Here is a 15159-nt window from a genome sequence, read left to right as displayed (position 1 = left end):
CTGCAGGACCCTCCCGTGCGCAGCCGCAGCCACCTCCTCCTCCGCAGGGTGCTGAGGGGTCGGAAACTCCCGCTCCGCTCCTCAGGGGGTCCCTGCGGTTCCGATGGAACGGTACGTGGTTAAACGCCCCGCCGGGGATGCGGGGGGCGGCGGGGGCAAGAGGCCGCGGGCGGCGGAGCCCGTGTCCGGGCAGGCCCCCTGGCAGGAGATCCGGGCCCCGGGTCTGGACTGTGACTACCGAGTGCTCTTCGGCAAGGCCGAGGCTGACGAGATTTTCCGGCAGTTGGAGGAGCAGGTGGAATATTTCGAAGGTAACGGCCCGTGCGGGCCCGTTCCCCACGCACATCCCCGTTCCCCACGCACATCCCCGTTCCCCACGAACATCCCCGTTCCCCACGCACATCCCCGTTCCCCACGAACATCCCCGTTCCCCACGCACATCCCCGTTCCCCACGAACATCCCCGTTCCCCACGCACATCCCCGTTCCCCACGCACATCCCCGTTCCCCACGCACATCCCCGTTCCCCACGCACATCCCCGTTCCCCACGAACATCCCCGTTCCCCACGAACATCCCCGTTCCCCACGAACATCCCCGTTCCCCCGCCCGCTGAAGGTTCTGCCGGACCGGGCCGGGTCCCGGGAGGGTTCGGGTGGCCCGGGTGGAGCTGGCAGGCGGGCAGAGGCTGGGGTTTGCCCTGCAGAACGAGGTGCAGGCACAGGTCTGATCCTGCGTGTGCCAAGGGATTTAATTGAGGTTTCAGGAGGAGAGTTGGGCTGATCCTGGGCTGATCCTGGGGTGGGGACAGGAATTTGTTGTAGTTGTGACCTCCCCGGTCATGTTGAGTCAATGACAAATTGGTGTTCATCCTACTCCCTACATTAAAGGGGGATAAGTGGAGCTGTGGCAAACTTGAGCATCAAGTACTTTGTAGGGAGAGAAACACAGGAGGGTGACAGCTCTTGGGTTGTCATAAACATCATTTCTGTTGTCCCACTGGAGGTTCCAGAGGCTCCAGATGAAGGAGAATGCTGAACCTGTGAGCTGCAGGGGTAATACAGAGTTGGATTTGATCCTTCTCCTTTCTTCTTTAAACAGGTGAGATGACAAAATTGCATGTGTTTGGCAAGTGGCATGACATTCCAAGGAAGCAGGTAACCTATGGAGACCCTGAGTTAACCTACACTTACTCAGGTGTTACCTTCTCTCCTAAACCATGGATCCCAGTCCTCACCCGCATCAGAGACCGTGTTGCTTTGGAGACAGGACATACTTTTAATTTTGTCCTTATTAACAGGTATGTCCGGGGCCCAGTTGCATCAAGCAGCTTCTTAAAATGCAGTTGCACCACCTGTGCAACACTATTGGCAAATCAGGGGGGAGTTTGACTGCGTGGGTGGAAAAACTGAGCTAAAATCTCTTCTCACTACAGATACAAAGATGGTGAGGACCACATTGGTGAACACCGAGATGATGAGAGGGAGCTGGTGCCACGCAGCCCCATCGCCTCCGTGTCCTTTGGAGCTTCCAGGGACTTTGTTTTCAGGCACTGTGATTCCAGAGGGAAAAATGCCACGTGCCACTTGAAGCCCATCAAACTGGAGCTGGCCCACGGGAGCCTGCTGCTGATGAAGTACCCCACCAACGTGTACTGGTACCACAGCCTGCCCACCCGCAGGAGAGTGCTTGCCCCAAGGATCAACCTCACCTTCCGAAAAGTCATGGCCACAGCCAAGAAGTGAAGGGTTCAGCAAGCAAGCACCTGGGCTTTTGTCTCTGAAAATAGCAGTTTTCCTCCCCAAAATAACTCTCCATTTTTTACTCGCTGTCCCTGGTGATCCGAGGTCCCAGATGTGCAAATTAAACCAGGAGAGGAGACAGTGATGGTAACCTGACAACAAAGACTGCAGCCACTGACTTTAAATGCCCAGAGGCTCCATGAAACATTGCTGTGGTGCCACTGATAGCTATTAATCACGAGTAAAACCCTTGCACTGCTCAGGAGGAAGACATTACCACACATGAACAGCTACTTTGTTAAATAAGTTTGTTCCTTTATTGCTACTGTACAGTTACAAAAATACCCTGAAGTGAAAACGCAACTTCAAACAGCAGTGCAGTTGACTATAGTATCGTACATTTTAAATAACACACAAAATAAGACAAGAATAATCCAAACACAGAGATGTCATCTTGGAGGTTATCTGATGGGTTTTAGCCTTTTACATTTTATTAACATTTTCTGCACCATGGAAGCTTGTGAGTACCAAGCCAGAGCATTTGATGAGCCTCGTGCCTGCACAGAGCCCACAGGTGAGGGGTGGGGGGCAAAGGGTCTTTCTTGCTCACAGGAAGCTGGGAGTATCTAGCACAGCTCAGGACCAGGGCTGAGGTGCTGATACTTCCTTCCTCACACCAAGAGCCAAGCCAAGACTGTCTACTCCTTCCTCACAGGGAAAGCTAGAACAAACACTGACTGCTCAACCTTTGTAGCCCTCCAGGAAGCTTTCAGAGTAAACCTGCAGAAACTGAGCAGACTGTGGGTGTCATACAGCACCTCTGCTTTCATTCTCATCAGACTCACCCCTGGTGGGAAGCAGCTCTGTGCCAAAGGAAAAGAAAACCAGTTGAAACTTGGGGTAGGTAGCTCTATGTCTCTGTTAGAAGCTGATAAGTTAAAAGAGTTTGTCTGTTGTGTGCATATGTTCTGACCCACCTCCAGCATCACTGCTTTCTAAACAAAGTGACCCGTTCAGATGAACTTCACAAAAATTCAGAGGTAAAAACTCTTAAACAGACCCCACTGGGAATAACTATTGCAGAATACACACTGCTGGCAGTGAAAATGGTTTGAAGTTGTGATGTACAAATGGCAGACCTGCTGGAGTGAGATGTTTTACACAATATTTTTCCTTAGGTGATGCCCAGCACTGCTTTACAGAGCTCCTGCAGCCCACCCCTGCTGCCCAGAAGGGAGGGTTTTCTAAGATTTTCTCTTTTTAGCTTCTACAAATCTGATAGTTCAATGGCCAGGGCATTTTTGGCTTTTTGCATCCTCCTAGGTTTCTTGTTTCTCCATAACTTAAAACAGAAAGGTTAAAACCATGCTAGACCTGGCACAAATGGGGAGATTTCTCAGGAACTAGTATGTTGGTGGATTTATAAAAACTATTTGATGTACTATGAGCATTAATTGGAGCAGGAATTGTGATCCATGCTCTGGAATGATGAGTTTTTCACATACATCCACTACCACTCCTGTTTTGGCTGGTTTTGAGCTTCCCATTAAGAAGCTCTGAATGTCTATGAGGTCTGTGCAGCAATATGAATATATGAGGTACAAAGTTGCCCTAAAAAAAAAATATTAAGACAGTTGTTAACATTTGCAAGCTTCGTTGCTGTTCTGCTCTGCAAGAGCTTGGCTGATGAATTAGCCTTTATTTGCCTCCAAGCTTACAAGGGTAGAAAAGAGCTAAAAATAGGCTAGATAATTCATTCCTGGTAATTTAAAAGCAGTCAAAAGGGATCATTTTTGCTGCTTCTTCCTCCCTTTGTTTGGGATTATTTTTTTTGAACACATCAAACAATCCAGTGCCTCAAAGTGCACCTATGTCCATGGCATAGTGCAGTGACAGAGGTCTCCTCAGACTCTCTCAGCCCTGTCTGCTCTATCTTAACAAAGATGTTTGTGTTGCTGGACATGTGGGCTCACAATCACAACCTGTCCCAGCTCAAAAGCCTGACTGCAAGGCAGCTGGCAAGGATCTGAGTGAGAAATGGCAGTTTTCAGCATCAAAAACTGGAGGGGCAGCTCCAGAACACCAACAACAGTAGCCTTGAAATCACAGCATGAAAAGCTGTAGTCAGTACTACAAGCAACCACATTAAACAGTCAGTAGTGACAAAGGAAATTACAATTGCTAGCAAATGCTCCTGTCTTTTCATTCCAGAGCAATAAATCAGGGTCTCAGCTCTTCACAGAGAAAGGAATTTATCCCTTTTCCTGGAAAAAAAGGAGACTGCACTTTGAATCAGAAGTACATGTAAAGAACTGAAATATTTAGGAGAATGAGGTGAAGAGGGGAGTAGTTTTTTGGCTCGTGCATGTTATGCAGAGCTGCCTGGCTGTGCTGGTTAGCTGGGCTAGCAGGAGAAAGCTGATTCCATGAGCAGCTCATCCCATCATCTGGAGGCACTGCTGAGAACACAGCTGACGTGCAGCAGACCCAGATAATGGTCATGTTGCTCTTCAGATAAGCTCAAGGCACTTTGTTTCTTCAATCCTTGCCTTTGATAACAGCAGCTTCCCACCAGCCCTTCCTGGGGCTCCCCTCTTCAGCGAAAGCTGTGGGATTCAGCAGCTCCCTTTGGAAATGCAGCTCTGTGCCAGCAGGTGGAGTGCAGGCTGGGCAGGAGGCCCTGTCTGGGACGTCTGTTTCAGAGCTGTCACCTCGACACAAGTGCTGCCTAACAGGAGAAACGCTTCCCAAACACAGACGAGACTCGGGGCTGCACAGCCTTAGCAGACCAACTTTGGGACATGGAGTTTTGGTAGGAAACCCAGCTGCCAGGAGGAGCCAGCCATTGCCAGGGAGGGAGGGGGAAATTAAAGGGCCTGCGGTGGGTTATTTTGCATAACAGAGAGGAGGTGAGAGTCCATCTCACCCGAGGGATTCCCTGCAAAGTCCCGCTCCTCTCTTCATCACTCCTCAGCCCTGCCCCCCGAGCTCTGGGGCTGCACCCGGGACTGAACGCGTTCGTAAAAAAGCAAATAGGCGCTGGAGGAGAGGACCTCCTGCAGGCTGGCTCTGCGGACCGTGTCATCCGAAACCCAGAGCCACTGGCTGCTCACCGGGAGGGGGCTCTTGGGGGAGGCGGGGGACCGGCGGTAAGTGACGAAGTGACCCGAGTGCATGTCACCGTGATGAACCACCACTGCCATCAGGCGGTACAGGTACACGGGGGAGCTGGAGGAGAGGGGAGAAAGGAGAAGGGGGTCAGCACACACACACCAGCACCACCTGCTTGCTCTTCGAGCTGTAATTTCCTTTTTTGGAGCAAAGAGCTGGCTGCCCAGGAGACACCCTGCCTTGCAGCTATGTTTCTGGATGCCAAGGCTTCACCTCGGTGCTAGCTTGTTCCACTATCAAGAAAAAGTGTTTATTTCAAAAGTTTATACTGCTAGCTTGTTCTACTATCAAGAAACTCAAACTATTTATTTCAAAAATTTATATTGTTAGCTTGTTCTATCAAGAAAATCAAACTATTTATTTCAAAAATTTATATTGCTAGCTTGTTCTACTATCAAGAAAATCAAACTATTTATTTCAAAAGTTTATATTGTTAGCTCGTTCTACTATCAAGAAACTCAAACTATTTATTTCAAAAATTTATATTGCTAGCTTGTTCTACTATCAAGAAAACCAGACTATTTATTTCAAAAGTTTATATTGTTAGCTTGTTCTACTCTCAAGAAAACCAAACTATTTATTTCAGAAGTTTATATTGTTAGCTTGTTCTACTATCAAGAAAATCAAACTGTTTATTTCAAAAAGCAGAACCTGGCTGAATCCTGCAGCAGCATTTCCCATCAAACCCACTGCTGTGCCACGATGCTGTTCTTAAAGCACAGCAAAGCTAGCCTAGAAGAATGTGGTTTTAACTAAAAAAGAGGCAAGAGTGCAGCAGGTAACCCAGAGATAACCCTGGATCCACTTTCCAGGACTGTTTTCCTAACAAGCACTTGGCAGGAAATGTTTCCAGGCTTCTCATTTGACAAGTGAGTCTTGCCCCTGGGGAAAACATGCAACTGGAGATAGAAGAAGTGGTGTAGAAACAACAGCATTGGTCACTGGCCTGAAAGGAAGTGAATGTTCTCACAGGGCAAGAAAACAGATTATCAGGAGAAAAGCAGCAAGGCTGATTCACTGAGCAGAGTCATGGCAGCAGCAGCTTCAGTCAAGCTTGTTAAAGAAAATGTTTGGAAAAAAATCTATGAGATGTATGCATTTCTTGCAAAACTTTTGAAATCAATAAGGAAATGAAAAGAAGGGGTAGAGGAAAACATCAATAATAAGATTATGACTACTCAGGATGATTTGCAGCCCCACAAAACAAAGAAAGGAGATTTTGAGTTCTGCTTGTAACATACCCTCTTTTCTAGAAGAGAAATGGAGCCAAAGACAACACTGAAAGTTGTCCAAGAGCACAGCAAAAATTTTTGCAGAGGACCTAGATGTTAAGACTAGGCAGCCTGATCATAAAGACAGGATAAAAGAAGACTAAATTTAAAGAGACAAAGTACAAGATAGGGCACAAATCCCCAACTTACCTGCACTCAGGGAATGCAGCAAGTGGGAAAGTTCCCGAGGACATTAAAAATGAAGAGGAGCAGGCACCATTCCTAAAGAGTGGTTTAGTACCAGCCAGCTGCTCTGCATCTGCAAGAGAAAGCAGAGAATTCAGTAATTTAACTGAAATGCTACTGGTAGTATTGTTAATAACACTGCTTCTATCCCTGCCCTGCCTTTCATCACAGAATATGAAAGTATTCTACTTATTTTAACTCCTTACACCTCACAATCCCTTAGGAGATGCAGAGGAGCATCATCTCACCCCCAAACACAGCAGTTATTGTTTTACATGACAGAAATATGAAAATGACCACAAAATCCCAACTCAACACTGTGACAGAACTACAGTGAGACTTGGATTGTTTCTGAAGACATCACCATTCCCAGCATTCTTTCTCTGCTTGTCCTGAAGCCTCAGGAGAGATCACTAACAAGATAATCCCTGAAATTCAACATTCCTTCATCCTTTGGACAAGAAACATGAGACTTATGTGCTATCTGGGATTTTTTTTTTTTTTTTGCTTGTTTGTAAGTTTTTTTAGTATTTAGTAGGATCAACTCAAATGCTCAAAACTGAACTGTAAACCTGGAGCAGCAATCCTGATGCTTGCTGAGAGATCCAAATAAAGATCCTGCTCTTACGTCTGTTCTGCAGCTTTTACCACTGAAACACAGAAATACACAATAGATTTCTTCTCAAAATAAATACCTGAAGGTTTTACTGCTCTCCCATCCTTTGTTCCAGGTGCTGCCTCTTCAGAGGTTTTCTGATTCAGCTCCTTCTGGCTTGATTTATGGGCAGGGATGTGATATTTGTAGATGTCCATGATGAGGAACTCATTGAACTGGACGTGTTCTTGTCGTTTCAGGGGAGTGCCTTGGTTTGACCAGCTCAGCCTTTGCAGATGGATGCACAGACACTGAGGGAGCTTCAGCAATATTCCATAGGAAAAAAGAGCCAAAAAACATTTTACAGGAAGAGAAACAGCTGTCCAAGTTAAAAGCACACTGAGTAAAAACTGGTAAGTCTAGGGAAGTCCATCACTGAACTTCACCAAGCTTATTGGCAATAGTATCCCCAGGATACCTCTCAATTCTCTTGCCATTTCTGCTCTTGCAGAAGGATTGATAATGGTCATTATTTTCTCCCAAATGGAAGAAAAAAAAAAATCTATAAAAACACATGCATGTTCCTAAAAAGCCCACCTGCCAGTGCCATGGAGCTTGTTGATCTGTGAGGTAGAAATGAGGATTGGAATTTGTTGCAGTGAATTATGGCAAGATATTGGCTAATACTTGTTAAATAATGGCTTTGCACAGTGAGAGTACTATGGGGGAAAAAAAGGATGAAGGAGTTATAAATATCTGACATTCAGGGTCATGCCAGGGTTAACCTCTGTCAGTAAGTACATATTATTATTAACAGCACCTGAGGCTCTTAATTACAGACCAGAAGACCCTGTTGTCCTCTGCATTATCTGGTTATTATATGTTATTATATGATGCATTGCATCATATATATAATTATATGATGTTTAGCATCATATTCAGCTTGTTTAAACCAGATGTGTTTAGAACATTTTAATCTCTTTGAAACATGCAACTGATAAAGGTCCTACAAACACTGTATATAAAAATCAATTAACTTCCCAAGGAAGTTAAGAAGAATTAATGCAAGACACATGAACTGCCACTGAGCCAAGCTCACACTGAAGTGTTTTGCTGAATAACAGCAGAATACTCATGTTCTTAAAGCTAGAGAATCTGAGATTTTGCTGAATTGAGGCCTCAATACCTACAAATATTTCACAATTTAAAAAAAAACAGATTTGGAGTGTTAGCTTCTCTCACCTTTCCCAACTTTAATTGCTTAACAAATGTTGTCCTCTGGTTTTCTATGCTCTGTCCATTCAGAGTCCCTTCTGCCTGGATCTGAAATCAAAAGGAAACAGAAAATTAGAGCCATTTGATGAGCTGCTGGATCAGACTGCACCTAACAGTGCAGACAAGAACTATTTGCAGTACATTAATTACATTTACAGCTTTCTAGGAACTCGAATTTGGCCTGTGCTGATGGATCAGAATCATAAATCAAAATCAAGTAGAAATGAGCAAAATCAAGCATTTTCAGGCCCAGGTTGATGAGTGGCTCTCTGCCATTTCTCTTGGGTTTCAGACAAGCTACTTTGGCTCTGTGCTACCAACTAATTACAGGCAATTGTCCAATCCCAGAACAAAAGAATTATCCCAAGTATCTTAATACCTGGTTATTACAGAATAAAATATTTGTCAATTTTGTAATCTTAGTAATAAATAAAGCTTAAAAATATTCAGTGAGGTAAGAGCTCCATTTTAAATACAAGAAATCCCAAGTGGGCCAGAGGCTTTGCTGAAGTCACATAGAAAGGAGTAGAAAAGTGTAGCCATAACCTGTCAGCAGGCTTAAAACTGAGCTGGAAGGCTCTATAAATAAAAATGACATACTTTAGTGCAGTTGTCACACACCACATCCTTCACAGATTCAGAGGAGATGAAATGATGGAGGCAGTGATCCAGTGTCATAGGGCGACCCTTAGTACAAAAAAAAAAATAATTATTATTTGCAGCAATTTTAAGGTCCACACCACTTGATTTTGTGAAAGGATTTTTTTCATTATTTCTCCCACAGAAACTAGAGAATTGCAGACTTATTTCTTGAGGAAACTGGCTGAAGGGCTTTGAGTACAGAACTTTACTTTGAGTAAAGTAACTATGAGGATTTTTCCTCAGCCTGGAGGATTCATGAAGAACACTGCAGCCTCTAGCTGCAACACTAGCTATGACTCCCTGTGCAACTCCTTCAGTGGGGCTTTAAACTACAGATTCCTGGCCCTGTTACTATTACTATTTTCCTCTAAAATTCCAGCACTTTTTGCACTCTGACCCTCTCTGTAGGGAAATACAGCATTTAATTGAATTTAGGCATTCCCTCCTACCCTTCCTTGTGGACTGCCAGGTATGATGGGCACACTCCACATATTTTATTATAAAATAAAACATCAAGAGCAAAAGATAATCTCCAAATCCCAATCCTAGCTTTCCAGGAGTGTATTCCATAGGTATGAGTCAGAGCTTCTGTGAATGCAAGCAGTTCCTACTTGTCTGGGAAGACAATTGGCCAGCAGACATGAAGGAACAACCCATTATAGTTAAAAAAATATCCTGCCCATTTTGTCCCCCAAAAGCTCCAGTGTTTTGTCATTCAGAGGTGTTCAGAGAGCCAAAAAGAACTGGAAACAACTTCAAAAAGTTGTTTCCAAAAGCTTGAGCTGGGTAACTCGTGTGCTGTCACCACAGGGACAGAGCACCCAAAGGTCACCTTCCAGGACTGCCAGAAAGAGCCCTTGGGATATGATCTGGTCTGTTCAAATTACACACAAAGGACTGAATACTCCACCAGGAGACACAGAAAAATCTACTGGTGTCAACAAAGTCCTGTTTGTTTCAGTAGCTGCTCATTTGTAGCAATACCTGAGTGACAAGGTGCTGTATTAGCACAACAGAATTATTTATATACAGTCAGGACAATAAATTGCAGCTACAGCATCTTGGGCTGCAGCATCTTAAAATCCACTGGTGAAATAAAGCTGTGGGAGCAGGAAGAAGGGAGGGATACATACCCACACAGCTGCTGGAATGCTCAGGGAGAGACTGTCAAAGGTATCATACCTCACAGGACTCTGCAAGAAAATATCCCACACTCTTAGTGAGCTAAAACTTAAGATAGTCCAAAAAAAAAAAAAAACCCCAAGATGAACATTTGGCCTCTGCTGTCCACAATTACCTGGTGGAAAAGGTCAGACCCACCTCCTTTCCCAGGGTACAACAAGTGCTGCTTCACTGCTTCTGTTCACTTCAAATTGGGTGGCAACATTTGATAAGGTATGAAATGTACTCTTTAGATTTTGCTCTACAAATGAGATTTACTTTTATTTTTGCTTCCCCCAGGCTATCTCCACCTCCTTCCTCTGGATAACTGGGCTGCCACTTCATTTGGCTTTGTGTGTGCAGTCTCAGTGAGCAGCTCCTCCTGCACCACTGCCCATGTGAGTGGATTTTCAGTAGGTGAGAGGTGTGGTGCTGAATGTTAATTTTTCTCTCTGATAAGAGCTGTCAGCCCCACAAAGTGGATCAGTCAGACACATGCTACAGGACACAGATTGTTATACCTGGTGTTCACAGTGTTTGCAAACCATGTTGCTGGTCAGCCTGCCATGAAAGGGGTGCTGAGCTTTCCAGTGACTTGGCACAGGGGGAAGAGACCCTGAAACACAATGAAATTATCCTATTATTTTCAATACCTTTGTGTTCATCACTAAAATTCCACATTTGTGGCCCACAGTAACAAAAGTAACTGCTCTAAAACATGTTCTGTCCCACTGACAACTATTTTGGCTGTTTGGTTTTTTTTTTTTACAGCTGAAGAGCTATATTTTGATCAAATACTGACAAAGATTAATTAATATTATCCCCATAAGAAACAAAGCAACTCCATTACAAATATTCATATTTCAGAATTGAAAATGTCATACCTCTTGTTCTGCAGATTATTTGCTTTTGCTTTATTTCTGGCTGCTACAGAGGAAGATAAAAGATTTCATTAACCCTACCTCTGAAAGCATTAAATATGTTGCTGTTTCATCCTTAATATGCTTTTCTGACAACAGAACAACTGTGGGTGTTTTCCTGTCTCTTTATATTTGAAGAAGGCAAAAAAATCCTACTACACAGATTTACAATTGACAAAAATAACACTGCTAATAAAACAAATAATTAATCTGAAAATTCTGTGCCTCAGAGCATTAAAATAAAAGCACAACGGATTTTATGAACGTTTTGTGTATATTTTAGACAAAAAGAGAAACTTTCCATGTGCATCAAGCTTGCCACTAAACTGGGGGATAAGAGAAATTTCACCTCCAAATGGATTACTCCATAAATTGCAGTTTTCAAGCCTCCTTACAGATAACAATAAGTGCTTGGGTGGACTCCTGTTCCATCTAAGCATTCAATCCTGGTATTTCAATCCTGATATCCCACAGATTTAGGAATGCAGAAGCCCTCATGAAAGTGGGAGCACAGAATTCAAATACAAAACAAGAGTTTTGATTCTTTAGGTTCCCCGGGCTATGGGTTCGTTTCTGTCGGGAAATATCAAGACACTGGAGAACAGCTTTGTAAAAACAATTAAAATATCTTCCATTTCTAAACAGCCACTTGATACTGGACACATTTAGGAGCCTAGGCAGAGCAGGAAGCTTCTGGTAATGGAATGAGAGTGGTAAAGGAGTCACCTCCAGTGAATGCACATCAAACAAATGTGTCACCCGGGGCTGACGATCCCGCTCGTCTTCTAAGGAGGAGGTAAGGACATGGAAGAGTTCATGGGCATCCTGGTAAATAGAGGCATCAGATTTAGGGGAAGCAAAACCAAAAGGTGTCAAAATGTATTCCAGGAATATACTACGACTGCATCTCATATTATATATATATATTTATCACCAAAAAAATCACTGCTGAGAGCCCACCTCATGTCTCGACAGTAATCACCTGTGCATCCACTGCTGTCTTGCCAAAAAGCTTTTTCTGTAAAGCTGAACTTCCTAACAGAACACATTATTAAATATTCTGGGCTATATAAACTCAAGAGACTACAATACTTGGAGAAAAAAAAGAAAAAAAAAAAAAAAAAAGAGAAAAAAAAAATTGCACAAATGCCTGCTCTCCTTGACTTCAAGAAAAAGTACAGCTGAAATCCCTGCTGTTTGCTTTGGCTCTGAAATATAAATGATAATTTAAGAGTGAGGTCAGCCAGCTGCACTTAAATAGGGGCTGAGAATACTGGAATCAAGAATTTAGCCATCTTGTATCTTCCATGTAACTAAATCTGGGAATGTTAGTGGAGTCCATCCCTCAAAGCAGCGTGGCACATCAGCTGTAGCACCCTAAGGGCTGTACCCCTTAATTTTATTAAATTATATTTATATAGTTAAATATTATTTATTTATTTATTTATAACCCCTCTGGCTCCACTGCACCAAATCTGAAGGTATTTAAGTATGGGGAAGCAGCCAAGAGTTTCCATAACAAATTCCCCAAAAACCTCAAAACATTATTAACCAATCAATCACATGGTAGTTTTTTCACTTTTTTAAGCAAAACTTTTTTACTGTGGCAAAGACAAAGATTTTTAGTACAGGGCTTTTAGTACCCCAGCTGCAATTTTGTGTCACTGAGGGGTGCAGCAGGCAGATTCCATAATCACCTGCTCTTCAAATGAGGAGATCTGCCACCTGTACATCCGTAGAACTTCTAAGAGGCAGCTGGCATCCAGGACATCATCATCCTCTGCAGCCTCTTGGCAGGATAAAGCTGCAAACATTGCATTTAGAAATGTTAGCAGGAGCTGAATATGTTTATTTTAGACTGTGTGTTGCTTAAACATCATGTCATGGATTACAGCAGAGTTATTCTGAAGGCAGGAAGACAATGGCAATTAGAGATGTGTTAATTACCATTCTCTTCTGACTCAGGCTGACTGAGTGCATGCAGAGTGAGGGGTTTCTGACAGAACAAGCACTGTCTGGAAAGACAGTTTTTTTACTGGTGAATTGGGTAAAAAATGGTACTAGAGATGGCACAGTGTCTGTGCCCCATGGTATCACCTAACCAGACAGGTTGAACTGGGAGTGCTGAAACAGGATGTAACTGGCACACAGATTTAGCACAGGGCAAGTGAAATGGGCAACCAAAGTGGGCACAGAGGCTTCAACATTTTCACCCAACCTCATACAAAATCTCTCACTTAAGAGCCCATATTTCTGATAAAACAGTAAGCATGGAAAAAAAAAATGCTTGTATTAGTTTATAATGCATTCTCTTTCAGACAGAATTCTGAGTGCCCATTTCATTGTGATGATATTTCCCTAATTACTGAATTTTACTGAGTCCTTTTCCACACTGCTTTAACTCTCAGTACTCTGTGCACAGCAAATGCCTGAAAGCTCATGGCAGTGGGTCCCACAGCCACATTTTCAGACCCCTGCTGCCCCTGCAGAGCTGAGCACTGAGGGCTGGGGTGGCTGCTGCTGCTCCATTGCCAGATGAGGCAAATAAAATTTACAGCCCTTTGGGTCTCTGCTCCTCGGTGAGAGTTGGTGGAACTCGAGGTCAAAATTAGTGGAGGGAAATCAGACTATCACCCAAGCTTCTTTCCTTTACAAAACGAGGCTATAAATGATAAATTTATGTTAAAAAAAATTCTGCTGAGTTTATCACAACATGGAAATGTTGAAGTACCTCTGAGGAGATGCAGCAAAGTGACTGAGAGGTACCGGTGCTCAGAGGGCTGGGGCTGCTCTGTCCTGTACTGTGCTGTAAATTCCTCCAGCCACTTGATGAAAGAGGGGCAGGAGGATAAACCTTGCAGCAGAGAGTTCATGAAACAAGTGTTCCCCAGGTTGAGAAGCCCAGGCACAAGCCCTGCAAAGAGAAATGTTAAAGAGTTTACACCCTAAAGTCTGGGAAAACCTTAATTTTTCAGCAGCAAGGGTGGTGTTAAGAGATATTAGATTATATCAGTTTATTCACCCCATGAAACTACAAGAGCCTGGGGTAGATTCAGGTTGGATTTCAGGGAGAAATTGTTCCCTGTGAGGGTGCTGAGCCCCTGGTTGTCCCCAGAAGCTGTGGCTGCCCCATCCCTGAAGGTTGGATGGGGGGTGGGAGGTGACACTGCCCATGGGTGGCACTGGAGGAGCTTTAAGGTCCCTTCACACCCAAACCAGTCTGGGATTCCACGATTCTGGGATTCCATGGTGTACAACAGCAAATTCCCAGTGTTTCCTGGATGGTGGTCTCTGAGGTTTGCACGGCTGTGAAAAATTTTTCAATTTAACTTGAAAAAAACACCAGTTTCTTTCCTGATAGGGACAGCTCTGTATCCACAGCACCAAGGTTCTGGATTATCCCTGAGTTGCTGTACAAACTGTAAAATTCTTGGTTCCAGCACATCCAGCAGAAGCCCTCGGGGTCCCTGGTGCTCCCAAGAGCTGTGTCCAGGGCACCTTTTTCCTTTTCCTCAGAGCAGGGTTATGAAAACCCCAGGATTAATAACAGGGATTAATGAGGTATTCCTGTACAACCCTGCTGATCGGGAGACTTGGGCTTCTCCCAGACAGAACACGGTTGCTCTGCGGTCTAAAACCGCAGAATTAAGAGAGAAAAGAGGAAAAAAAAGGAGGTTTATGTGCTAAAAGGTTTATGTGACCTCCCCTCCCTCCCTACCTCTCCTCCGCTTCTTCCTCTCGGTCATGGGCCCCCACAGCACGTACATCCCCGCTGCCACCGCCGCTGCCACCCCCCCGATAACACCCCAGTTCTTCATCACTTTATGCCTGAAAAATACAGGGGGGGGAAAGAAGAAAAAACAGTGAAAAAATTAAAAAAAAAAACCCGGTCCTTGGAGAGCCGCGGGGCTCCCAGCGGTGCTGGGGGAAGGCCCGTCCGGAGCCGCTGGCCCCACCACACCGCTCGCCCCGTCCCGGTGTCCGTCCCGGTGTCCCTCCCGGCCCTTGTCCCGCTCTGTCCCGCCTGACCTGGCCGCCGAACCGACCCGCAGTACCCTCCGCACCGTCTCTGCCGCACCGCCCGGCATCGCCGCCGCCCCGCCGGAACCAGCGCCCCGCGGGCATGCGGCGCGGCGGACGGGGAGGCGGGAGGCCGGAAGTGGGGCGTGGGGGAGCGGAGAGCGAACGGACCGGCCCT

At 44.8% G+C, this 15159-nt stretch overlaps 2 protein-coding genes across 6 annotated transcripts; one reads left to right on the top strand and one right to left on the bottom strand.

Moving 5' to 3' along the window:
* Nucleotides 1-17: 17 nt before the first annotated feature.
* ALKBH2 (alkB homolog 2, alpha-ketoglutarate dependent dioxygenase) lies at nt 18-7360 on the top strand. Of its 4 annotated transcripts, XR_011729766.1 has the most exons (5): nt 18-311; nt 1100-1298; nt 1434-2640; nt 4715-4889; nt 7224-7360. XR_011729766.1 is itself a non-coding variant. In XM_071763591.1 (3 exons), the coding sequence occupies exons 1-3, from the start codon at nt 104-106 to the stop codon at nt 1741-1743; spliced, it is 717 nt and encodes a 238-aa protein (XP_071619692.1). In that variant the 5' UTR covers nt 18-103; the 3' UTR covers nt 1744-2831. The 4 variants fall into 4 exon arrangements, 2 of the variants coding, with proteins under 2 accessions (XP_071619692.1, XP_071619693.1); XR_011729767.1 differs by lacking the exon at nt 4715-4889; XM_071763591.1 differs by lacking the exons at nt 4715-4889; nt 7224-7360 and having other exon boundaries at nt 1434-2831.
* USP30 (ubiquitin specific peptidase 30) lies at nt 2035-15127 on the bottom strand. 2 transcript variants are annotated; one of them, XM_071763589.1, is made up of 13 exons: nt 14991-15127; nt 14680-14789; nt 13693-13875; nt 12659-12765; nt 11688-11786; nt 10926-10968; nt 10563-10657; nt 10014-10073; nt 8839-8925; nt 8206-8286; nt 7064-7283; nt 6333-6441; nt 2035-4968 (listed from the first exon to the last, which is right to left on the bottom strand). In XM_071763589.1, the coding sequence occupies exons 1-13, from the start codon at nt 15047-15049 to the stop codon at nt 4704-4706; spliced, it is 1518 nt and encodes a 505-aa protein (XP_071619690.1). In that variant the 5' UTR covers nt 15050-15127; the 3' UTR covers nt 2035-4703. The 2 variants fall into 2 exon arrangements, with proteins under 2 accessions (XP_071619690.1, XP_071619691.1); XM_071763590.1 differs by having other exon boundaries at nt 10926-10965.
* Between the last annotated feature and the right edge of the window lie 32 nt (nt 15128-15159).

Source organism: Heliangelus exortis, chromosome 19, assembly GCF_036169615.1.
Source record: "Heliangelus exortis chromosome 19, bHelExo1.hap1, whole genome shotgun sequence".
NCBI classification, from domain to species: domain Eukaryota; kingdom Metazoa; phylum Chordata; class Aves; order Apodiformes; family Trochilidae; genus Heliangelus; species Heliangelus exortis.
This window is presented reverse-complemented; position numbering and strand designations above follow the sequence as displayed.